This window comes from Hoplias malabaricus, chromosome 7 (genome assembly GCF_029633855.1).
Source record: "Hoplias malabaricus isolate fHopMal1 chromosome 7, fHopMal1.hap1, whole genome shotgun sequence".
Classification (NCBI taxonomy): domain Eukaryota; kingdom Metazoa; phylum Chordata; class Actinopteri; order Characiformes; family Erythrinidae; genus Hoplias; species Hoplias malabaricus.
In genome coordinates, this window is record NC_089806.1 from 37,905,792 (window position 1) to 37,931,568 (window position 25,777).

Consider the following 25,777-nt stretch of genomic DNA (forward strand, 5'->3'; position numbering starts at 1 on the left):
AGGCTCAGTAGTGATCCCACAGTTGCAGCTTCCATTAGCAATCCCCCTATGAAACGTTTAGACCGTTTGTTGAAACCACATTTGTACATTTGTAGCTGGTGGAGCATATGAGTTACATCAGCTTCGGCATGGCTGATAGCTTCCTCAGTCCATCTAACTCCATTCCGGCCAGTTTGTAAGGTGGTTATCGGTAGGTTTTTACTACACGCTTCGGTGGGATTCACCCGTACGAATACTCTCTGGGTATGGAGGCAACAATTAGTGATTAGCAGTCCTGGCTGGTCTTTCAGTATTATTCCAAAGTCAGGACCCGGTTCAATCACTTCAGGGAGCATGGCAGTTCCTAGGGAGCCGACGATCAGGAGAATGAGCAGCAGGGCCATCCTCATGGTTAGATTTAGGGTATTTACGGCAAGTCATTTTTAGACAAATTATAACATTTTCCACTATACCCCCCTTTTGTTAAAAATTTTTCTAGGATAAACTTTCCCTTCTTGCCTTTGGTTCTATTGTTTATGACCTAACACATGCGTTAGTATCCCCTACAAGTCCCATGGGGGTTGTGTGTGGTCTGATTTGGTTGCGGTGGACCTACTTGAGCTCAGTACTGCCCCGAACTTTGTTTATCTTGATCCGGTACACAACGGGGGACAGTTTGTCTGTGATCTTATAGGGACCGGACCATCGGGGTAGGAATTTGAAGGCCAGATTTCCCCGTTTTCCGCGACCTTCCAACAGGTTGGACAAAGATGTAGTACCATACCTTGTCCCCTATTTGGAGTTCGTTATGGGATGCCTTGTGATCATAGTATGCTTTGCGACCTTCTGCACTGTTTTCCAGTTTCTGCTGGGCGAAGGCGAAAGTGGCTTTGAGGTGTTTCTGCAGGTCCTCCATATACTGAGTGGTGTAGGCTACTGCTATGCTAGCTTCACCTGGCTGATACAGCAGATGTAGAGGCAGAGTCATCTGTCTCCCTGTCATCAACTCAAAGGGTGAGACCCCGACCACATCATGTGGGGTCGCACGTATGGCCAGTACAAGGGGTAACTTGACATCCCAGTCTCGCTGGTTTGCTGCTACGTACTTTTTCAGTATGCTAACAACAGTTCGGTTGGCTCGCTCTACCTGACCTGAGCTTTGAGGATGGTAGCTAATGTGAAGGCTGGCTTTTACTCCTAAGAGTTGCCAGAGCTGCTGCATGACCTCTGCTGTGAAATGTGTCCCTCTGTCAGAGTCGATACGGCTGGGTAGGCCAAACCGTGAGAAGACGTGGTTCATCAGTAAGTAGGCAGTGGTTAGCGCTGTGTCATTCGGTGTGGAGGCATTCTACCCATTTAGTGAATGCACATGTGACTGTGAGGAAGTACTTGTTACCTCTTACTGTTCAGGTGAGTGGTCCAACCCAGTCTATCTGGAGGTTTGACCAAGGGTAGGATAACCCTTTCTTTTGCAAGGGGGCTCTATGAAGAGGATTTGAGGGTTGAAATTGGCAACATACCAGACAGCCTTTAATGTAATCAGCGACATCTTTTACCATGTGGGGCCAATATGCCACCTGCCGGAGCGCATGGTGTGTTGCTTTGACCCCTTTGTGTCCCGCAGATGGGGAGTCATGGGCGTGCATCAGCATCACCCCCCTGTGGCACTGAGGAACCACGAACGCAGGTGAAGTGTGCGAGTCAGTGGCATGAACAAGCAAGCCTTTGATGACTTGGAGGGACGCTCTGGTGCCGTATAGGTCTTTAAGGCCTAGTATGATGTCAAGATCTTGAGCTGAGATGGGACATGTAGATGGGTCAGAGACATGGCTAAGCATTTTAGAAATGGATGGGTCCTGAGCTTGGAGATTAAGTCAGTGTCAGAAAAAGCAGGGTTAATAGAGACAAAGGTAGTTTTAGCATTGTCAGGTGACGCTGCTGCTACAGATTGAGACTGTGTAATATCTAGGACTTCGATGTCAGGCGGGTTTGGATAAAGGGAGGGATCGAATGTCCATGATGTGCCTTCGCGGGCCCCTTGTTTGGCTAAGCTATCTGCCTGGTCATTGAATTCTTTGTCATCTCCCAGGACTCGGGAGTGACCCCTCACTTTCTTCCAGTAGATCTGCAGGTCATGTATGTCTACCAAGTGTTCACACGCCACGAAAAGCTCTTTGTGTTTGACTAGCTTTTTGTTTGATGTGGTGTAGTTGTAGGTTTTCCACAGTTTCAAGTGGCATGTGAAGCTTAGGCGCGCATAGTTGGAGTCTATGACCGCAGACTGAATTGTGATGAGGATTCCTGCTATTTCAGCATATTGGGAGGACTGAGCACCCAATTTGAACATTAGGGGTTCGTGAGGCCACCCGTTTATTCCGACAATACCCACCCCTGCCATTAGGGTGTGTTCTCGGCGGAACGAACAACCATCTACATATGCGGTGACAAGGTCTTTGCATGTGTTAGGGTCAAAATAGTGGTGGTTAGCCACGGTGGGTAAGAGGGTTTCTGGAGTCTGGAGCAGGAAGCAAGGCCTGTGCCTAGAGGGCTTTTGAAGTTTTGTGCGTAACGTACCTCCAAATCAAAGCTTTGGAGAGCCATTAGCCAGGAGGCTACTCGAGCGTTAGTTACTACACCCTCTCGAATTTGTTGGCTGTTAAGGAACGTGACTGGTTGATGATGAGTTTCAACAATCACCTTCTGACCACCTAGGTAGTTGGAGAAATGTTTGACTGCCCACACTGTTGCTAGTAGTGCTTTTTCGCAGTCACTATATTTGTGTTCAGCAGCCAGCATAGTTTTACTAGCATAGGCTATGACACGTTTGTCTCTGTCATATAATTGATACAGACCAGAGCTTAGACAGTGGTCAGAGAACCCTACTTCTAGGTAGAATTCTTTGCTACTATCAGGGTAGGCAGTTTCGATTTCAGTTTCTGCATGGCTTGTTCCTGGGCTTTGCCCCAGGTGAATGGAGTATCCTTTTTCAGTAGGTCATAAAGTGGACGGGCTAGGTCCGCATAGATTTGTATGAACTGGCATGAGTAGTTGCATACTCCTAAGAAACTACGTAGTTCCTTAACACTAGAACTACCAGGATTTTCATATGAACCCTTTTTCTACCAGAGGTTTCCAAATGGCAGTGCTGGGGTAATTTGCATCCCACTAGGCCATCTTTTGTTATGTACATTAAGCCACTACTAGGTGCTAAAACGGGGGGGATGGGTGATAGTGTGAACTATGTTGACTGATAAAGCTCTGAGAGTCACAGCAGGCACAGACTTTCAGGAGTTTAGTTCAGGGCAACAATCTCAAAAAATAAAAAAATATTTTGGTACTTTGGCAGTTTTCTCAGCTGCTGATAATAAAAATTATTATTATTATTATCATTAGTTAAATCACTATTAAGCATAACTAGTTCGAATAAAGTCACTCCGCTACATAGATATATTCATCGTTTATTAACTTTTGGCGCCCAACGTGGGGCAGGAGAAAGTCTCTAATGAACCAACTGCAAACACTGATAAATAATCTCAGCTTGGGTTATAGAAATCCTTTCCGCTGTTTATGTTGCTGAATAACAATTGAGATTCAAAGCTTGATTTGTCAATTTTGTGTTGTGTGTGTTACTGTTGAAAATCTGATCTGTGGTATATACCGTTGAAAAAATAAGCTTGGTTGTTTTTGAAGTGCGCCATTTTGCATGCATAAAACTGTGTAAAGGCCTCCGGTTCGACCCTCGGCTGCGGAATCCGGCGCGAAGGACCACTGAACCGAATTCCTCCACTCGTTTTAAAACTGGGTCGCTCCCAGCGTTAATAACGAATCGCGCGCTAGGCGATTGGAGGTTACTAAAAGAACACAGCCAAAAATACAGCTTGTGTAGAGAGCGGTCTGCTCTGCTCAGCTCTTCCTGGCGAACTGAACGCGAATTCAGGAAAGGAACGACCCCTTTGAAGGGGCAGAGCTAAAACTAAGGAGGGAAATTCAAAACACCCACAAAACAGAGGAAGCCTAATTCCCTCTTGTGGTTAAAGTGTGTGATTGCAGGGAAATCACTTCATAACTAGCGTCTATTGAAGCGTGTCCTCCCGTGCTCCTCCTTGTGGTCAAGTGTGGTGCTACCCTTGACGTTTGATTCCCGTACACCCTCTAGTAGTTGGGAGGTTGTCCGCCGAGGCAACCTTAAGTGTTTAGCAGCCCTCTGGTGCTTAAAAGCTGTCATTACAAATGAAAACCTTTTAATGTACCTGTTTGAAATCTTTGTTCCCATTTTAGATTTAAATTTTTGATAACGCCCTCTAGTGTTAAAACTTCCCGCTACAGTGGAAACTCCCATTTGTGATACATTGTGTCTCCTCGTGCCGTGTTTATTAGAACTCCCACCAGCGCCAAGTGGTGTTCATTGCTGCTATGGCATTATAAACTTGCTTGTCACCCTCTGGTGCCCCGGTCTGGTATTACAATTTAAGTTCAACTCTAATACTGAAGCTTGCTCTTGGCATTCAGATTTACTTTCAGTGCCCTCTAGTGGAGAAACTTGTTATCGCAATTGAAATTGTTTGATCAGTTCCCACTAACAAGATCTGGTATTACAGTTCTAGTGGCTGTCTCTTAACGCTACATATCCAAATAACTACGATTAAAGACTTGGAAACACAGTAAGCTGATACAGCTATAGTATACAGTGCGCAATAATTAGAGATTGGCATTTTAACTTGATACCAGCTCGTAAACGCAGTTAAAAGGGAAAGTTTTTTTAATTTTTGTTATTTTTAATAATTCCTTAATTTGGAAAATTTCTTTTGTTTTCATAATTCTTTAATTTGAAATTTTTATTAAGTTTAATAATTTTTAATTTGATGTTTTTTTTATTCTTTAATTAAATTTTTTATTCTTTAATTCAAATTTTTTTATTTTTAATAATTCTTTAATTATTGAAAAAAAAAAATTCTTTCCCGCTCACTTGCGTATAGCAACTTTCACTCCACACTCTACTACTAACAGGCTTCCTTTAGAGATTCACAAGTGAACTCAAACACCATGCAGAATAGCAGTTATTCTTAGAGCACTCGGTACAGGTGAATTTTAATTCAGTTTAATTTAAAAAGGATTAACGGAATTAATCCTAATTAAATAGAATTAAGGTACACCTCACAGTTAGACACAGCTAACATGGAAGAAGGGACTTCTCCCCCGGAAGTATATGTAGATAGCTTGTGGGATGAGGCATTCTCTGTTCTGAGCAGCCTCACCAGTGATGTGATGCCTGGACTCGCAGAAACAGTGCAGAAAGCCTCACAGGTCAGTTGTGACCACATGGTGGCCAAGTGGATAGAGAACCACTTAACCTACATGCTCAAGGGCCAGTCCCTAACTGGCACAAGGCGTCCCTTGGGAGTTGTGTGAGGTCCTTTTCTTAGAGTTCTTTGAGAGTCGGCTTGTCGGCTTAGAGAGGAGACAAAGGAACTGAAAACGTACGGTAGCTGTACGAGAAGATTCAGAAAAAGGTGAGAGGAAGAAGAGCCTGGAAACCAGAGCTCGGAAGCGAGCGCGAAAAGAAGAGAAGAGCGAAGAGAGCTGCTTAGAGCTGGGCGACTCCTTTTCAGATGTGGCGCGGTCACGCCCATTTGGGAGGTCTCCTTTCTTTGATTGGATCCTGGGTCTGAGGCTCAAGTGACTTTGTTCACGTTTCAGAGATAGAGAGAAGTCACTTTTTTTTTCTTACAAAAATACTGGATAAAATATACTACTGGATAAAATAAAATACTTATACATACTTGGGTATAGCATAATGAGTGTACTGGATTATTTTTATCAAATATATATGTATGTATATATCTTGAGTGCATTACCAACTATTCTAGATGTTAGAAACTAATTCGTTTTCCTAAACAGAGACAGAATTTTTCCTTCATGGTTGAAACAGTAATACACATACCTTCATTAGTTAGTAGACATTCACCTGAGAATACAGAGGGTAACATTAATACATATTGCATAAAACATGTTTATAAACAGCGACGCGGCAGGGCAAAACGTGATTTTGCAAATGTCCACTTGGGGGCACTGTTGGTCCATACTGTTTGTCTGGTTTGAACTAGGGTTGCGAGAGTTCACTACAAGGTCAATTCTGGGGGCCATCTGTTGATTTTGCAGAAGATAATCATTGCTATCTAGGCGCCCATGGCTATAACTGGGGTTCTTTAATCCTGGTCTCCAAAACTTTGTTTGATCTCCTCGGCTTAATAGCGTCATAAACTGGGTTCTCCTTTTCTTTACATTCCTTATGAAGAGGGGAATAGTCATCTGGGTTGAAGGTGGTGATTCATTCATCCTGGGGTCACTGGAGTGTGTTCTGCTTAGTCCTTGGGTTGAAGACATATGTGTGTGCGTGAGTTTGTGCGTGTGTGGGAGGGTGCAGTCTTTCAGCACACACACATTCTGTGGATTGTGGGGTTCTGTTCCAAAAATCCTTATCAGAGTGGAGAGTCTTAAACTTTTCATTTCTTGATCTGGTCCATACTCCACTACACCATATAAGAACTTTGGGATGTTTGAGTCTTTTTGGGTTAACAGTCTTTAAAAAGGTGTAAGAGGGCATGGAATAAAGGTGGGTCTGTGTGTCTCTGCATTTTGCAAAGATTATTTTCTTGACCTTGGGGGTCCTGGGGTGATAAAAAAAGGGTCCTTTGAGAGGTTTACGAGCCTGCTCTCTGTTATCTGAAATTCCATCTGGCTTGTGTGGAGGAGATGTCTCTGAGACGAGCTGAAGTTTGGGTATTTAAAATAAAACTCTCAGAAAGTCAAATTTCATATTAGGAATTAATACACATTCATATCATACTACAGAGCCCCCTTTCATGCTTTCTTTCTAGAAGCATTGAGCTGATAATGCAGAGATAATTGTGAACAGCAAGGTCAGTTGGATCATTCATTCATACACTCAGGATTGATATCTTTCTGGGATCATTTAATATGGGAATAAACCTTTATTGGACTTGATCCAATATGCTGGTATAAGCGTTCACCTTACTTTAAAAGTGTCTGTTATCTAGGAAATATTGTTATCAAGGGACATTTTCAAGGGTAGTTATTCAGACAAATACTTAAAAACAAATCTTTGCTTTAGTGATAATTACTGGATAAGCAGGGTGTTCCTCTATAGTTAAGCTAACTACTAAGAACTCTGATTTATCATGACCAGTGGGCATAAGCCTGTTAAGCATTTAATGTGAGCGTTGCCACTTTAGATTGCTGAAGAAACAAAGAAAAAGAAGCTTTCCAGAAGAAAAAATTTAAAACAGTACTGTGTGCTGACTGCGTCTCCCCCCTTTTGAATAGTTTGTCGTGGCTTAATGAATTAGCTGTGCATAGCGACAGACAGCGATACAGGAGTTAGAATGGAATACAATGTATTCATCAGGCGGACGCAACGTAAGTACAGATGAAAGTTTGTTTGTTTGTTTTTTTTTTATATTTGGTTGTGCAAGCTGATGATTAATACCATTAAAGGCATTCTGGGTGTCTGCTGCCCTTTTATTGTTCCATACAAGTCTCATGGTGATTTGGTGAGGTTCCATCTAGTTGTGAGGAACCCATTTGAAGTCAGTGCTTTGCTGATCTTTATTCACATTCCTGAACAGAGGATAAATGGTGGGGGAAAGATTTAGGACCTTGTGTGGGTCTGACCCATGTGGCAGGAGCTTATGAGCCTGTTTCTCACTTTTCATGGACTTTTGGGCCAGTTTAACTGAGTTGTAGTTTTGCAACATGTCCCCCCTTTTCAGCCTTTCACGGAACACATTTTGGTCATAACCATTTTTGCATCCCCATTTTGCTCTTTTCCAGTCTCTGCTGGTTGACTGCAAATGCGGCTCTAAGGAGTTTTGCAAGCTGTCCCTATCCTGTTGTGAGTTGTATGTGTTTTGCTGGACTATGTGATGTTTTACTTTAATCCCTTTTTGTCCTGCACTTGGGAATTGAATGGGATCAAAATCACATTGGGTGTTTTTGTGGTTACCCTGGTTTGTCAGGTCTTTTAATTTATCTCTTTCTGGAAGTCATTTGGGATCCGAATGGGTGTTAGCAAAAGGGACTGTTATTGTGTGGACAATCATTTGTTCACCATGAGTTGAGATTCTCTGGCTCATGGCATCCTTTGTCATTGTTGGAGTGTGAAAGGTGTTACTAGTCTCTGCGGACCTGGGGTTTTGGTGACAGGACTGAGCTTCAAGGTGATGTGAGTGTGAGATGGGCAGGGGTTTGTGAACCTGGGCCCAGATCTTCAAACACTTCAATCAGTGGCCCAAGCCTGTTGAGCAGGTCCTTGCCAATAAGGAAGGGAATGCTTTCAATAGGAGACACATTTACAGGGTGAACCAGACTTATGGGTCCTATTGTTATGAGCACTCTTGCCACAGACTTTATTTTGATACCAGTGTATGAATAAGGCACAATTTGGAGGGAACAGTTTTGTAACTGTAATCTTCATGGGGCGTAGTCTGCCGCAGCCCACACTTCATCAAAGAGTGTGGATGACATCAGAGCGATGTCTGATGCAGGGTCCAAGAGAACTTTTTGTACAAGCTTCTTTTCCAGGATTGTGGTCAAGTTTAATCTACAAGCACTCCCCTTTTCTGTTAAATGGTCCAGGAACTGTGGTGCAGGTGGATCACCTTGAACAACCGTGACTTTAAGAGGAGTCTGATTTTCACCCCCCTTATTATATTGGTCAGACGTGCAAGTCTGAATTGCAGGGGTCCTTGGGACATGCTCAGTTTCATCTGAGATGTCTGAGAAGAGGTCAGCTGTCTGATGCTCCTCTTTACACAGGTGCGAAAACACCTGTTCAGCGGTTACTGAAATTTCTGTGCTAATTCCAGATACTTTAGACTCATTCGCATCATCTGAGCTTTCTCACTGGTGCCAGTTCTCATCCCTGTTCTCGTTAGTCGAGTTAGGACAGGGGCTTTTGTCTAGGGTTTCGTCATGTGTGTGAGAGTTTTGGGGCCATCTGTGGTCCAACACATTTCCCTTGGGTGCTGGACTCTCATGCCTACTGGCTGGGAATTTATTCTGAGGGTGCCCTGACATTAACTGATTAACACAGGGGTTTGAGTGATGTTGGGTTTCACCTGACCAGTGAGGACTGGAGTCAGGAGAACTCCTGTTGGAGTGTAAAGTTTTATTATTGTTCTGATTTTCTGTAAGCCTGTGAGATGGAGCGGTTTTTGGATACCATGATTCAGCCCTAGAGGCTTCCTCTAGCTCCATAGGGGAAGGCTGAGTGTAATAGCTAAAATTGTGTGGCATTTCTGGCTGTTGATTTAAAGTTTGCTGGTCTTTTACAAAGCCTTTGAGTGCTAAGCCACGCAGCTGTTTGCTAGACCGTGTCACACAGCTCCGTGGATTTGAGCTTCAAGATCTTGGATCAAGATGGCGCCGGTGTGTGTGGCTGGCCGTCTGCTGCTCTCACTTTGCCTTGTGTTGTTAGTGTTGCTAAGCTTTGGCACTTCACATGTGAAGTCTCTACTGGTGTATGATCGCCAGTTTCTCCTGGATCTTAGATATAATACCTGTGATGTAGGTGTTTTTAATCATAGTGGACAGAATCCTCTGCCCCCGCACCTATCGGGTATTCCGAATCACCTGCGCCGGGCCTCGGCCCAAACAATTCAGCGAAAGCGTCGCCGCCGCCGCGGTAAACGTGGCGGTCGGCTAGTGAAACTAAAGGTCTACCTCTCACAATCGTCATCCAGTTCCCGGCCACGACGTGGATTATCCCCCCAATTCGTGGTGTCCTGGCGTTTTCTGGAGCCCATCAGCATCTCCCTGGTACCTGTCATCGGCCTGGATGAGGGATCCTGTCCCCGCCGCCCCTGCTTTTCCCGGCTCCGCGAGCGTGGGGTGAATCCCCGCAACCTGAGGACGCCGCTTCGTGCTCCTAATCTGTCTAAAGCACAGGCCTCAGCTCCTGCCAGGATCGGCCTTGTGAACGCCAGATCACTGGCAAATAAAACTTTTATCCTGAGGGACTTCTTCTCTTCTCAAAGCCTGGATTTTCTTTTTGTGACAGAGACTTGGATTGGTGCTGGTGAGTACAGTGCTCTCGTTGAACTTCTGCCGGCTGGCTGTGGTTATTTCAATACCCCGCGGACGTCAGGCCGGGGAGGAGGAACGGCGACTGTTTTTAAAAATAATTTTAAATGTAAACAGCGCACTGTATCACCCTCATTTTCCAGTTTTGAAGTCACTTTATTTGAGGTGGGCCGCTCTGACCCAGTGCTGTGTGCTGTCATCTATCGACCCCCTAAATACAATAAGGATTTCATAAATGATTTTTCTGATTTTTTGGCGGGACATATGCCGAAATATGATCGCATCCTTATCGTCGGGGACTTTAACATTCACGTGTGCTGTCCAGATAAACCGCTGGTGAAGGACTTTGTTAACATCATTGACTCTTTTAATTTAGTGCAGTATGTGTCCGGGCCCACACATGAACATGGACATACCTTAGACCTTGTTCTGTCTTATGGGTTGTCTGTGTTAAATTTAGAGATCCATGATGGTGGGTTTTCTGATCACATGCCTGTTTTATTTGATGTTGTTTTCTCCTGTGCTGCTTTTAAACCTTGCGCTCCTGCTCGGCTTGGTCGGAGTTTTAACTCTTTCACTGCCGGACAGTTCACCTGCGCTTTCGACCAGCTTTGTCCTCCTCCTGACTCAGCCTCTGTTAATACGGAGGAGCTCAGCTCCTGGTTTCACTCCTCCTGCCGAACCATACTGGACTCAGTGGCTCCATTAAGAACTAAACAGCCCAAAGTTAAACCTGAGCCCTGGTTCAATGACCAAGCGCGTGCAGCAAAGCAGAAGTGTCGCAGAGCTGAACGCCGATGGAAAAAGGATAAGCTGCAGGTTTCATTTCAAATGTTAAAAGACTGCTGGCGTTCTTACCAGAGCACCATCAAAGAGGCTAAGAGAGAACACTTGTCAAATATTATTATGGCAAATTGTCATAAGCCACGTGTGTTATTTAAAACCATTGACTCTGTTCTTAAGGCCCCTCAGCCTGTCTGTTTGGAAGCATCTCCTGACATGTGTAATGACTTTCTGCACTTTTTTATTGATAAGATTGTTACTGCAAGAGCTCTTATCACAGCTCCTGCTGTTGACCCCTCTGACTCTGCCCCTTGCTTGGCTGTGTTTGATAGGTTTGAGCCGGTGACTCTGTCGCACTTGGAGGATGTGGTGGGCCATTTAAAGCCCTCAGGTTCTCCTTGTGATGTTTTGCCTCCTCACTTTCTTAAAGAGATTTTTCATACTCTAGGGCAGCAGGTTCTGGCCATTATTAACAGCAGCCTGTCTTCTGGTGTTGTTCCTGTGAGTTTTAAACATGCTGTAGTACAACCCCTGCTCAAGAAACCTAGCCTCGACCATACAGTATTGGCTAATTATAGGCCTATTTCCAAGCTGCCTTTTATTTCAAAGATCTTGGAGAAAGTTGTTTATGCTCAACTGAAATTATTTTTGGATGAGCATAATATTCTGGAGGTTTTTCAGTCTGGTTTTAAAACCTTGCATAGTACAGAGTCAGCGTTGCTCAGGGTTTTTAATGACATTCTCCTGGCCAATGATTCTGGGGACCATGCAATTCTTGTCCTGCTGGATCTAACTGCTGCTTTTGACACAGTGGATCACAACATTTTAGTTTCCCGCTTGCAGCATCTAGTCGGCATTTGTGGTAGTGCTTTGGACTGGTTTAGGTCCTATCTGACGGACAGAACTTTGTGTGTGAGTTTTGCTGGCTCAGAATCCTCCTCAGCTCCCCTATCATATGGAGTTCCACAGGGCTCAATCTTAGGACCCCTCCTTTTCTCACTTTATCTGCTCCCATTGGGCTCTATCTTGAGAAAACATGGCATTGCATTTCACTGTTACGCTGACGACAGCCAGATATATGTCCCTTTAAAGAAGAAAGATGCTTTCTCAATTAAACCACTGTTGTTATGTCTCAATGACATTAAAGACTGGATGGCTTTAAATTTTTTACATTTTAACGAAAACAAAACAGAAGTGATGGTGTTTGGTCCCAGTGGTCCCTGTGAAGCCCCTCCAGTTGATTTGGGCCCCTTGACTTTGTATGTGAAGCCAACTATCTTAAATTTGGGTTTTAAGATGGACAGTGATTTTAAATTGGACCGCCAAATAGGCACAGTAGTTAGGTCCAGCTTTTTCCACCTGAGGCAGCTGGCAAAGGTGAAGCCAATTCTCTCTTACGAGCACTTTCAAACAGTAATCCATGCCTTCATCACATCCCGATTGGATTACTGCAATGCACTGTATTTTGGAGTCAGCCAGTCCTCCCTCAGACATCTCCAATTGGTGCAAAATGCTGCTGCCCGACTCTTAACGGGATCACGTAAGAGGGAACATATCACTCCCATTCTGGCCTCTCTCCACTGGTTGCCTGTGCATTTTAGAGTACATTTTAAGATTCTTTTATTTGTTTTCAAATCTTTAAATGGACTCGCCCCACCTTACCTCACTGAGCTGCTACACCCCCACGTCTCTGCTCGGTGCCTCAGGTCAGCTGATCAGCTGCTCCTGGAGGTGCCGAGGTCAAAACGTAAGCTCAGAGGAGATAGAGCTTTTTCAATTGCTGCGCCGAAACTGTGGAATAGCCTACCATTACAGATTAGGCAGGCTTCTTCACTTTCGGTTTTTAAAACTTATCTTAAAACCCATTTTTATTCCTTGGCTTTCAACTCAGCATGAGACGTTTGTTTTCTTTTATTAATTTTATTAGTGTTGTTTTTATTTAAGTTATTTATTTTTCATTATTGGTTATTTTATTTTGTTTTAGTTTGTTTTATAAACATCTTTTGTACAGCACTTTGTTTTAACTGTTGGTGTTTTTTAAAGTGCTCTATAAATAAAGTTGAGTTGAGACAGAGTGCGTGGACATGCTACAACCCCTAGCCAATAACTAGTGTTGGGAGATTTAAGACAAACAGTGTTTTGAAATTCAACTCTTCTTCCACTCCTGGTTCATTTCGGGGCCCAAAATAAGCTCATCTAAGGCGGTGATAGTACTGATGGGGTGACTCCTGCCTTTGTTGTTTAACTTGCAGTGCTGTCATCAGTCCTGCCAGTGACAGCTGATTGGAGAACTCCTTCTACAAAGCATCACAGAACACATCATATTGTCTCCTGATATAGTTAGGTTGCCGTTCAATGAAACTGCTGACTTCCCTGCTGGATGTCATTCTGATCAGGTAGATTCTGTCATCTACCGTGGCTCCGGAGAACCTTTGCAAAAAGAAATCTATATCCCTTAGGTATGAATAGATTTCATTTGAGCCATCCGGCTTTGGCTCGAAGCGCGTTATGTAGTGCACAATTCTGTCCAGGTCCCTGTAGGAGGGAGTCTGGTAATGTGCTGGGGGCACATAGCTAAACTGAGAGAACCTATGTTCAGCTGTGTTTGGGATACCTCAGGATACCGCAGGTGCTGAGACAATTGGAGTTCATCTTTGACTGCAGCAAGTTCTGCTGAAGTTTGGGTATTTAAAATAAAACCCTCAGAAAGTCAAATTTCATATTAGGAATTAATACACATTCATCATATCATACTACACAAATAAGAACTGACCTATTCTTTAGTAGAGTGCATTACATCAGAGAGAGAGAGAGAGAAAGAGGGAGAGAGTGTACATAGCACTGTACTAAGAATCAGTTCGGTCTAAGAGAGTTTAAATGGAAAAGCAGATGAGATCTTGAGGCATCGACCTGATTCTCCTGCTTTCTGTTAAGACCCAGATGTCCTGCAGCAGTCAGAGTTCTGTACACCTCTCCTTCCTAAAGGAACAAGACCATCACTGAACTCTCAATAACACACAGAACCTGAAGGGGACTATGTATGTTTGTGCTGACAGTAAACAGTGCTATTAAACTTCATGTTTATCTGCTTTGAAAGGCTGGGAATAGCTTTTTTGTATAGTCTTTGTAAATAGAGTCAGACAATGCTCTAAGGTGGTGTAAAGTCCAGGTTTAAGGCTTATCCAGAGAATGTGTACGTGTTTGTTACCTCTCCATCCACTACAGGTGATTGCCCTGCAGCACAACCATGAGGATATGAACACCTGTAAAACACACACACAGCAGTTCAGTAGAAAGCAGAAGGAGAGTCATTTCTCTTAGTGCTGAGTAAAATGGACAGTGCTCAGACCCTGATGGATGCTGAATATTGTTTGATCTTCTCCAGTGGGAGGCTCTGGTGAAGAGGAGGTTGTTATAGTTGTAAACTCTAGGGGTGGATGTGTTGTTGAGTCTGTTGGAGTTGTTCTGGGTCTGATGATTTCTCTCACTGCAGAAATAAATAACACCCAAACACATCAACACAAACACTTTACAACACTTTGTGCTAATGTTATATTTATGTTACAACCACAAACTCTAACAGTGGAGTAAATGTGTTTATTCATGTTCCTCTGAGTCATTACAGCAAACAAACATTACCTTAATAAATAATAATAAAATTAATTGTAAATAAATAAAAAAAATAATTAATTAATTAATATGAAGACTGAAACCTTTGGTATCTCCGTGAACCTCACACCTGTACCATCCTTGATCCTCTCCAGTCAGGTGTGATATGAGCAGAGAGAGGTCTCCTGAGTTCTGATTGGTCAGTCTCACTCTGTCTCTGTGCTGTCCAGTCTGTGCAGGGTATATTTCTTCAAAGTTACTGTTTGCAGATGAAAAACTAGACTCCCCAGGAGCTGGCGCAGGAGGGGTCAGGAGAAACAAAACAAAAATGAAACCACAATACTCAGGCAAAGACAGGAAATGGAGCTGGGAACAAGGGACTAGACCGTAATGGATACAGGACAAAATTAGAAACAGGAGATGGGACTCATGACAAGACAGGGTGCTGGAACTTAGACTGGACACTGAACGGGGACTGAGACAGAACAGGAGCAGAGACATGAGACTGGACTTGGGACAAGACAGGAGCAGAGACAGGGGACTGAAACATAGACTGGACAGGTGCTGAGACTGAGGTTCGATACTGGGAGTGAACAGGAGACTGAAAATGAAACCGGACAGAGGGTTTAAATGGTGACTGGACAGGACTAACAGGGGACTGTACTGGACTAGGCAGGGGAACAGGGACCATGACGTTTACCGGGACAGACACGAACACCGTGACAGGGACAGGAACTGAAACAAAAGCAGACACAGGTACATGGACGATAACAGAAACAGGAACTATGACAGGGACAGACATGGGAATTAACACAATATGAGGGTACCCAGGACTGGTAAAGTCTGTTGGGAAACCTGAGGTACCAGCCTGGGCACAGTTCTGGGGATCGGCCCCGAAGTCCTTGGGGCCGACCTATGGACACAACCTGGAGTGGCCGGGGCCACAGTCACGGGTTCAGAAGCGGCCAGAGCCACAGTCACGGATTCAGAAGCGGCCGGAGCCACAGTCACGGACTCAGAAGCGGCTGAGGAAGCCTCCTTCGCTGGGACAGAAGCAGCTGAGGAAGCTGCCTCCGATGGAGCCGGTGCGGCCGGAGGCGCCGCTTTCAGGAGAACAGAAGCGGCTGGAGGCGCCGCTTTCAGGAGAACAGAAGCGGCTGGAGGCGCCGCTTTCACAAGGACAGGAGCGGCTGGAGGCGCCGCTTTCACGAGAACAGAAGCGGCTGGAGGCGCCGCTTTCACAAGGACAGGAGCGGCTGGAGGCGCCGCTTTCACAAGGACAGGAGCGGCTGGAGGCACCGCTTTCACAAGGACAGGAGCGGCTGGAGGCGCCGCTTTCACAAGGACAAGCAGCGACGTCCACGGAGGCAGGGAGCCCTGCGACGATGTCATGGACTGGAGCTGTTAAGGGTTTAGGGGGTCTGATGGGCGCACTCTTGGGGGATTTCTTCAACCCTGGATCCCCCAGAGGTGCGCCCCTGTTAGCCTCACCTCTGTTGTCCTGAGGTTGGAGGCTAACAGCCCCTACCCTTAACCCCCCCCCCCCAAAAAAAAAAAACCCCGGACCTGAGGGGGTAATCCACCAGTGAGGGGGAGACTCCAGCCCGCTTCTTTCGGCGGCTCCTACAATTCCCGCTGGAGCAATCACACGATTCCTGAATCGCCGCTGAGCCGCTCTGGCGTGTACGTGCTGGAGCCGATGATTCCATTCCGAGGCCGCTCATAAAGCTTCCTCCACAGGATCTTTAGGGCCTGTGCGAAATGGAGTCCAGCGAATTGCACACCTCGCAAACGGACTGTCTGTAACTGTGTTAGCTGCGTCCATTTGTTGATCGGTCATTATGTCACGGGGACGTGAAGGGCGGACTAATGGAGGCAGACGCACTCGTTACAACACAGATAATTTACTATAGAACAAAATAACAAACCAAACACAAACGAACTTGAGGGTAAACACGAAATAACACGACTAGGAACATAGCAAAAGAGCACGAACAACACTACAGGACTGGGGCATGAAACGGGCATGAAACGAGCAAGAGAAATGACACAAAACCAACAAAACAAACAAATGACCGATAACAGGAAGTGACAACAACGGAACTTAAATACATCAACAAACGAGACACACCTGACACAGATAACGAGGGAAAATGACAAGGAGGCAGAACAAAGGCGGAGACATGGACAGTAACAGACAGACAGAGCCACATGGCAAGGGAAAACAAACAAGATAGGGCCAGGATGTGGCAGTCGTGGATATTGTATGTGGTAACAGCTCTTATTTTTATTCTACAGTGGGTGCATAGTAGCCCTAGAGCATACCCACTACAATAATGATTTAAATGTTATAATGATTGTAGATCAATTCACACATTCGTGGAGAAATTATAAAGTGTTGTGAGACGTCCACGGTCTCTGAGTGACCGCACTGCCACTTCCAGTGTCCCTAAGCTTCAGTGCACCAATGATGTGTAACCTACACTTCTCAAACACGTGGTTTAATTACGATTACATACGAGCCGACACTTCACACACAGCAGTGACATGACTGTCCCACACCCCTCAACACACACACAGACACTGCAGTCAACAACAGACAAACTCGACTGTTTATTAGCGAAAGAGAATACAGCGAAATAAACAAAAGCATGACTTGAAACATTCTGCCGTGGCGTAAGACATTTCTGCAACTTAACTGTAAATATCTAAGTCTAAATTAAACGGTAAGAGGAAGCTCATATTAAGAGCAACAAAGCAAGAAAGTACAAGATAAGGACACTGCACTACTCTATATCTGAGTGTAGGTCTTTGTTGATTGACCTTGGTCTATTTAGTTTTGATACGGGCGTATACAGTTTGCTCTGCAGTGTTGATCTGGACCTGTGCTGCTTTGTCACTGTGGGCTATGGTAGAGTACATCACATCATCACAAACAGCCGCCGAGAGAGAGAGAGAGAGAGAGAGAGAGAGAGAATAAGTGAGTATGCCCGTGTTGAATTTCATTAGTTTCAGAAGATTTCAGAAAATCTACATTTCAGTTGGACTGTGATAAAACTTTTTAAAAATACCTCCCAGACATTTGAGTACATTTCTGTATGTGTTTCTCACTGGATTTTCCTGCTGTGTGTTAGGAACTGAGTGTCCAGCAGTGGCCACATTCTGTCCACTTCTTCCTAAGGAGAAAATTAGTGGCCATTTCATTTTTAAAGCAACTGCCCACACCCAATTTTCACACTTTTTTTCTATCCTTTATTTATTTCAATTATGATGAATGTGCTCTGAAGTGGTTCAGAGAAAATGATGAATGCTTTTGTCTTTTGAGAGATTGTTTTAGTGATTTATCAGACTTTTCTTCTGTCGGACTGGTGCTGGGCAGGACTAAATTTGTCTTATGTGTCTGCCACAGAACCAATCACAGGTGACTTTATTTATTATTTTGAACAGTACACGGATTAACGTTTATTCCGAAGCAAATCTTAGACAATATTTTTTCACCAAAAAGATAAACATATGTTTTCATAACATCTCTATTCAATATTCATTACTCAGATTTAAAAGCTGAAGAAAAAACTAATATAAACAACGCTGAAACTGAAAGGTGAAAAGACGGCTAAAAAAAGACATCCCTCTACATCTGAAATTGTAACAAGATGGTGAATCGTCTGAAAAAATCGATCTTTCTGGGCTACATTGGGTCAAACAGTAACTATTTTTAGGCTCAGCAGGTAGTGTCGCAGTCACACAGCTCTAGGGACCTGGAGGTTGTGGGTTCGATTCCTGCTCTGGGTGACTGTCTGTGAGGAGTTTGGTGTGTTCTCCCTGTGTCTGCGTGGGTTTCCTCCAGGTGCTCAGGTTTCCTCCCACAGTCCAAAAACAAACGTTGGTAGGTGGATTGGCGACTCAAAAGTGTCCGAATGTGTGTGTGTGTGTGTGTGTCTGTGCTGCCCTGTGAAGGACTGGCGCCCCCTCCAGGGTGTATTCCCGCCTTGCGCCCAATGATTCCAGGTAGGCTCTGGACCCACCGTGACCCTGTATTGGATAAGCGGTTACAGATAATGAATGAATGATGTTTGGTGGACACATGAATGTCCTAATTTCTGTCAGTTTTTATCGTTATATTTAGAAAATAACTTAATGAGTTTTAAAAAGTATGGATTCTCAGTGTGATTCAAAGTATGAATGTTGTTACATTATTAATTAATGAAGTAATTTTGATGTTGGTTTCACAATCAAATGAGAAAAATCACCAGTTCACTACACTAGATGAATTATGACTAGAGAGGACTTTTTTAGGGCACACACACTGCTAACGGATGCATAAAGTTATACAGTCTTCACAGACAAACACTGGCAGTAGAGTGTCATACTGAGGACCTCCAAGATTTTAACATGGAATTATCATCAGGGGCTACTTTATCAAACAAATCAAGTAATAAGATTTCTCATATGTTAGAGCTACAGAGGGTTTCTGTGGACACCACAACATAGTGTGTGTGTGTGTGTGTGTGTGTGTGTGTAAGTACATGAATGGTATCTCTGAATCTCCAGATAAACACCACTGCTCCAAGTACCAACACCAGTATCACAATCCAGACACCTGTTCAGTTAATAAAAACACATACAAATGTCAAGAAACATTAATATTTGCTCTTCCACTCAGTGCTGATTTAAACAGACAGTGCTCAGACCCTGATGGATGCTGAATGGTGATTGATCTTCTCCAGTGGGAGGCTCCAGTGAAGAGGAGGTTGTTATAGTTGTAAACTCTAGGGGTGGATGTGTTGTTGAGTCTGTTGGAGTTGTGCTGGGTCTGATGATTTCTCTCACTGCAGAAATAAATAACACCCAAACACATCAACACAAACACTTTACAACACTTTGTGCTAATGTTATATTTATGTTACAACCACAAACTCTAACAGTGGCTAATGTCATATTTAAGAATGGAAGCGTATTGCTGCCAAACACGAAAAAATAAATCCTCAGCATGTCGTAATTATGAGATACGTATCTCGTTCTAATGAGGTATGTCTGTCTCCACTCTGTTGGTAATACCAATACTGTTCCGACACAAGAGCCACTCAGCCGTGGTTTCACTGGGTCACGCCACAGTCACCAGCGATGATCCGTTGGTCCAATTGTGTGTAGTTCGTCGTCCATGTAATGTTTAATGTGTTTGGGCTTATTTTCCAGTAAAGTGGCCTTTACACACTGATACCTATAAGCAGTGGCTCATTTATGCGCTGTGATCAGCACCAGCTCCACGCGCCGGGTTGGTTTCACCACTAAAGCTAAAGAGAAGAGTTTTTGTCTAATTTTAAAAAGCCTTAATCATTTAGTGCTCTAGATATTCTGGAAGTTTATTCCAGAGTTTGGGACATAATAAGAAAACACTGCCTCTTCGGTTGTCAGTGATGATTCCATAAATCTGCTGCTGAACGCCAGATGAGCTCATGGTCAAACTCCTTTGCTCTGTGTAAGAAGAGCCTAAGTGTGTAAATGTGTTTATTAATGTTTCTCATATTTATTACAGCAAACAAAGATTACCTTTAATATGAAGTTTGAAATCTTTGGTATCTCCCTGAACATCACACCTGTAGTCTCCTTGATCCTCTTCAGTCAGGTGTGATATGAGCAGAGAGAGGTCTCCTGAGTTCTGATTGGTCAGTCTCACTCTGTCTCTGTGCTGTCCAGTCTGTGCAGGGTATATTTCTTCAAAGCTACTGTTTGCAGATGTCTTTGATTTAAACATCCATCTAACAGTGTCTGGTTTGGTCTGTGGGTCAGTGCAGGAGCAGCGCAGGACGACAGACTCTCCTGAGAAACCTGTCACTTCCTCTGAATGTTCACCCTGTGTGTTTTTGATTTCTCATGGTTCTGTAAATAACCACTTGCCAAATGAAAGAAACTTTGCAGAGCCACTTTCTAAAGGGTGTCCAGTGGTTGCTCACATTCACTCTGTTGTAATACATTAATGTTTTTAAAGTTACTGAAGTTTAAAGACAACATATACATGTTAAATGAATCTAAACATGGACGTTATTAAAAGTCAGCTTCAAATGTTTGCCCTGACTTTGAATAATGAAGAGTAACTAATCCTGTGCATTAAATATGATTCACCTTTTACATAGAGCTTAACATCTTTAGTTTCCTTCTCAGTCTGACACCTGTAGGTCCCCTGATCTTCTTCTCTCAGGTGAGATATGAGCAGAGAGAGATTAGCAGGAGAATTCTCATTAAACCTCTGAAATCTGCCTGTGAACTGACCACCACTGAAAACATCAGTCCAGTTTCCTCTGGTTCTAATAAATATCCAGGTGAATGTCTGAGGTTTGGTCTCTGGGTCAGTGCAGGAGCAGGGCAGCAGTACAGACCCACCCTTGTTTACAGAGACATCACTGATGTTTGAGAGAGTGCAGCCTGCACAACACACAACACAACAGCTCAGATCTTATTAAAAATCAAGGGGAAAAAAGTAACTCTGAAAGAAGATTTTAAATAACTGCTCTCACCTGCAGAAAAGTGAGACAGAACAAACAGAAGATACACGCACTCCATCATCACAGACTCCTCTACACACACCAACGTCCCTCAGCGAGAAGCTGGACTAAGGACTGAAGAGGACACTCAGACACTGAAGAAGTGGTTGACGACCAGAGAGGCGTTTAAAATGGCGAGAACACAGTCATCACTCAAACCATCGTGAGGAAGAGATCAGGAACTACAGATCAAATGATATAAACGTTTATAGAGACAGCTCTGAACTCACAGGAAATAAGTTTCTATTTTGTGTGAAATGTAACTCATAGGTTTATTAATAAAAGTGCAAGGGCCTGACAGGGGCCCCCCTCAGGGTGAGATCCTACATCACGAGACAAAACACACCAGGAGAGACATTTGAGACGTGCAGAAAAAGACATGCAGTGTCTCAGTATCTGAACAAGTGTCTCATGTGTTGGAATAGTGTAATGGGTAAAACTCCCTTCCACACAGAAGAATGGGGTTCATTTTTCAGTTTGAGCAGCACCAGCCTGGACCAGTAACTGGGCAGGATTTCACACTCTTTATTCATTCATTCATTCATTCATTATCTGTAACCCTTATCAGTTCAGGGTCGCGGTGGGTCCAGAGCCTACCTGGAATCATTGGGCACAAGGCGGGAATACACTCTGGAGGGGGCGCCAGTCCTTCACAGGGCAACACAGACACACACACACACATTCACTGACACACTCACACCTACAGACAATTTTTGAGTCGCCAATCCACCTGCCAACGTGTGTTTTTGGACTGTGGGAGGAAACCGGAGCACACTAACTCCTCACAGACAGTCACCCGGAGCGGGACTCGAACCCACAACTTCCAGGCCCCTGGAGCTGTGTGACTGCGACACTACCTGCTGCGCTACCGTGCCGCCACTTTTTTTTTCAGTTACATTGTAATAATAATTATTAATATTAATAACAATATCATCATCATTGCTTACATTACATATACTATGATTGCATCATCCCCCTGTGAAGGACTGGCGCCCCCTCCAGGGTGTATTCCCACCTTGTGCCCGGTGATTCCGGGTAGGCTCCATTCCCACCGCGACCCATAACAACAGACCTATGTGATGTATAGCGTCATTTTATTTTTGTCAATAATTTCTAGGTGGATTGACCAGAGGAGGATAAGTCCCCCCCTTGTGAGCCTTGGTCCCTTCCTCAACTCTGAGAGAGATTTTCCTTGCCACTGTCACCACTGGCTTGCTCTCCTGGGGGTTTTTACATTTCATGTTAAAGCTTCTGTCTTTAATGGAATTCTGTCCCAGATAGTGAGCATATATCGGTCCACTGGCATAAAAAGGCTGTCACACCACTGACTGTAGACCACTGCTGGTCCACCATCGGACCACTCAGATTACTGTCCTGTACAGGATATAACTAAATTTTAATCTGTTCAAGCAGATTTTACATTCACAGAGACTTTTATTCTGGAAAACAAATTAATACAAATGTGACCAACAACTATGAGAGATATAATAATGAGTATAAGCCTGATATAAAATGATTATACTAAAAATGTTGACACTGTACTGGATTCAAATTATTTACTAATCTTATTTGTAAAGAATAAGAAAATAACCGAACGAAGAAAAAGACTGTGAATGTAAAAGTGCTAAAATGTGGCATTTTGTCTAAAATTCTGTTTAATCACCAGTGGTCCGCCCAGAAAACGCTGTGTAAAACACTAGTGGACCTCCAACTTTGCCCTCAGTGGGACAACAGTGGTCCACCGTCTCCTTGTTGTCAGGGGAGAAGCTGCTTTGTGACATCAGTTGTAAAAAGCGTTATACAAATTAATTTGACTTGACTACATTTTTAAACTGATATATTTCAAGTGGCTCTGGAAAAGAACATCTGCCAAATACTATTTATAAAGTAAGCGTGGATGTTAATATGGTACTCAATTCTGCTAAAGATAGTTCACTCTACTGCTTCGAGTGTTGTCTCTTCTTTTGTGGTGATGGTAGTATTATTTTTTTATAAGTTTTTGGCGCCCCCTCGTGGATGCTGGTTGAATTCAAAGCTGGATTCTCTAAAAAATGGTAGACAAGATCTTTCTAAAAAACTACAAAAAACCTTGGTCATAATAAAATAAACTGTAATAAAATTAGACGTGGTTAAAAATATCCCACATATATTAGTAATTATGGTCATTTCTACCACAGAAAAAATACACAATAATACATTTATATTCAGTGAAGAATATTACTGCTTTTCCCTCAACAAAGGACTGTTGCTATAAATAAATGAGTATCATTTAATGATCACAAAGTGTCCATATACTTAAACTTGAAAGGACAGAGTGTAATGGCTGTGGTGACCTGAGAGTCATAAATTTAAAAGGTATATAAATAAAGAAGGAAGGTGTGTGTTATATTGAGATTATAAATGTGTTTAATAACTAGAAATGAACTTATAGACTATAGAATAACTAAATAAATGTTATACTCTATAACTCTGGCCAAAATACAACTGTGAGACGTCCACTGTCTCTGAGTAACCACTCGGTGTGTGTTAGCACAGCTGACCACTTCCTGTTTCTCATAACATCGCCACACACATGACATGCAATCGACACATGTATGTTTACCATGTTCTTTATTCAGATTTTAATCTGAGCTGAGACTTCACACACAACAGTGAACAGACTTTCACATCCCTCAACACACACAGAGTCACTACATTCAACAACAACTAAACTCTACTGTTTATTAGAGAAAGAGAGTACAGTGAAATAAACAAAGCCATGATGTTTTAAGGCGTAGGTCATTATTATCAATGAAAAACGAAGTAAAGTACAAAGTAAGAACTGAACTACCCTTTAGTAGAGTGCATTACATCAGAGAGAAAGAGAGAGGGAGAGAGAGAGAGAGAGAGAGAGAGAGAGAGTACATAGCACTGTACTAAGAATCAGATCAGTCTAAGAGAGTTTAAATTGAAAAGCAGATGAGATCTTGAGGCATCGACCTGATTCTCCTGCTTTCTGTTAAGACCCAGATGTCCTGCAGCAGTCAGAGTTCTGTCCACCTCTCCTTCCTAAAGGAACAAGACCATCACTGAACTCTCAATAACACACAGAACCACGTTTAAAAAGCTGAAGGGGACTATGTATGTTTGTGCCGATAGTAAACAGTGCTATTGAACTTTGTTGATCTGCTTTGAAAGGCTGGGAATAGCTTTGTTGTACCAATTAACGTCAGACAACTTGTGATAAAAGTAATGCTGATGCTCTAAAGCGGTGAACAGTCCAGGTTTAAGGCTCATCCAGAGAATGTTTATGTGTTTGTTACCTCTCCATCCACTACAGGTGATCGCCACTGCCCCGAATAACAGCAGCAGCACAACCATGAGGATATGAACACCTGTAAAACACACACACAGCAGTTCAGTAGAAAGCAGAAAGAGAGTCATTTCTCTTAGTGCTGAGTAAAATGGACAGTGCTCAGACCCTGATGGATGCTGAATGTTGTTTGATCTTCTCCAGTGGGAGGCTCTGGTGAAGAGGAGGTTGTTATAGTTGTAAACTCTAGGGGTGGATGTGTTGTTGAGTCTGTTGGAGTTGTGCTGGGTCTGATGACGTCTCTCACTGCAGAAATAAATAACACCCAAACACATCAACACAAACACTTTACAACACTTTGTGCTAATGTTATTTTTATGTTACAACCACAAACTCTAACAGTGGAGTAAATGTGTTTATTCATGTTTCTCAGAGTCATTTCAGCAAACAAACATTACCTTTAATATGAAGTCTGAAATCTTTGGTATCTCCCTGAACCTCACACCTGTAGTCTCCCTGATCCTCTTCAGTCAGGTGCTGTCCAGTCTGTGCAGGGTATATTTCTTCAAAGTTACTGTTTGCAGATGTCGTTGATTTAAACTTAAATCTAACAGTGTTTGGTGTGATGGGGAAATGCAGATTAACACCAATAAGTAATGGTTAATGATAACTAATGATTAATATTATATACACAATATATTTTCATGGAGTAATTGTATTAATTAATCTTGATTAAATCTTACTAGATTATGTAGAAACTCAGACAGAACATTCAGCTTAGCTGTTGCGGGTGTTGTAAAGTAGAGGACCTTCATTGCACTGTGCACATGCATGAAGGGCCTGATGAAGATTTTTTTGATAAAGGAATTTAACGGGTTTTAAGTGAAAAGCCAAAGCTTGTTTATCTCTAGTGGGAAAAATTGTCACTCCGTGGCTCAGATCATCCTCTCACCCTCACAAAAGCAATTGTTTAAACTGTTTGTTCAAAAGAGAAGTCTATTTTTGAATTCTGAGCCTCATATATCACTGTCTAAACATCCTGAGGATGGGTGGAAAGATCTGGGTCCACGGCAGTGCAAGTGCACCTCCTTGAATGATTGGCGGGATCATGGAGGAGGTGTGAGAAAAAAAGAAAAAAGGTGAAAAATTCTGAAGTGTTCCGCATCTAATACACAGCTGTGGTTTCTGTTTCTCAGTTGACATGAACACACACAAACCAGAGCTGTGTATGGGTTTCAGTTCCTCCTGAGGATCTGGCTGCAGTCCCAGACGCTGATGTGCAAAGTGCAAATATAAAGTTGGGGATGATGATATGCGCCCAACCTGTAGTAGTTAATCCTAAAAGTGACTATCAACCGAAAAAGCCGCTCAAGCGCGTCACTATTGAGGGCATCACATCAGTGTTCAATTCGCTCGTCGCTGCTGGTGTGATTGTTCTCCGCCCTAAATCAGCGGTTCATACCCTTCAGGG

General features: G+C 43.3%; 1 protein-coding gene across 1 annotated transcript in view; it reads right to left on the reverse strand.

Moving 5' to 3' along the window:
- LOC136702738 (uncharacterized) overlaps positions 1-25,777 on the reverse strand; it is a 39,698-nt gene that overhangs the window by 10,102 nt on the left and 3,819 nt on the right. The window contains exons 2-3 of the mRNA XM_066677881.1: positions 24,765-24,852; positions 19,164-19,301 (exon numbers count right to left, since the gene is read on the reverse strand). Of these exons, the coding sequence (XP_066533978.1) occupies positions 19,164-19,301; positions 24,765-24,852 (226 nt within the window). The remainder of the gene's footprint in view (positions 1-19,163; positions 19,302-24,764; positions 24,853-25,777) is intronic.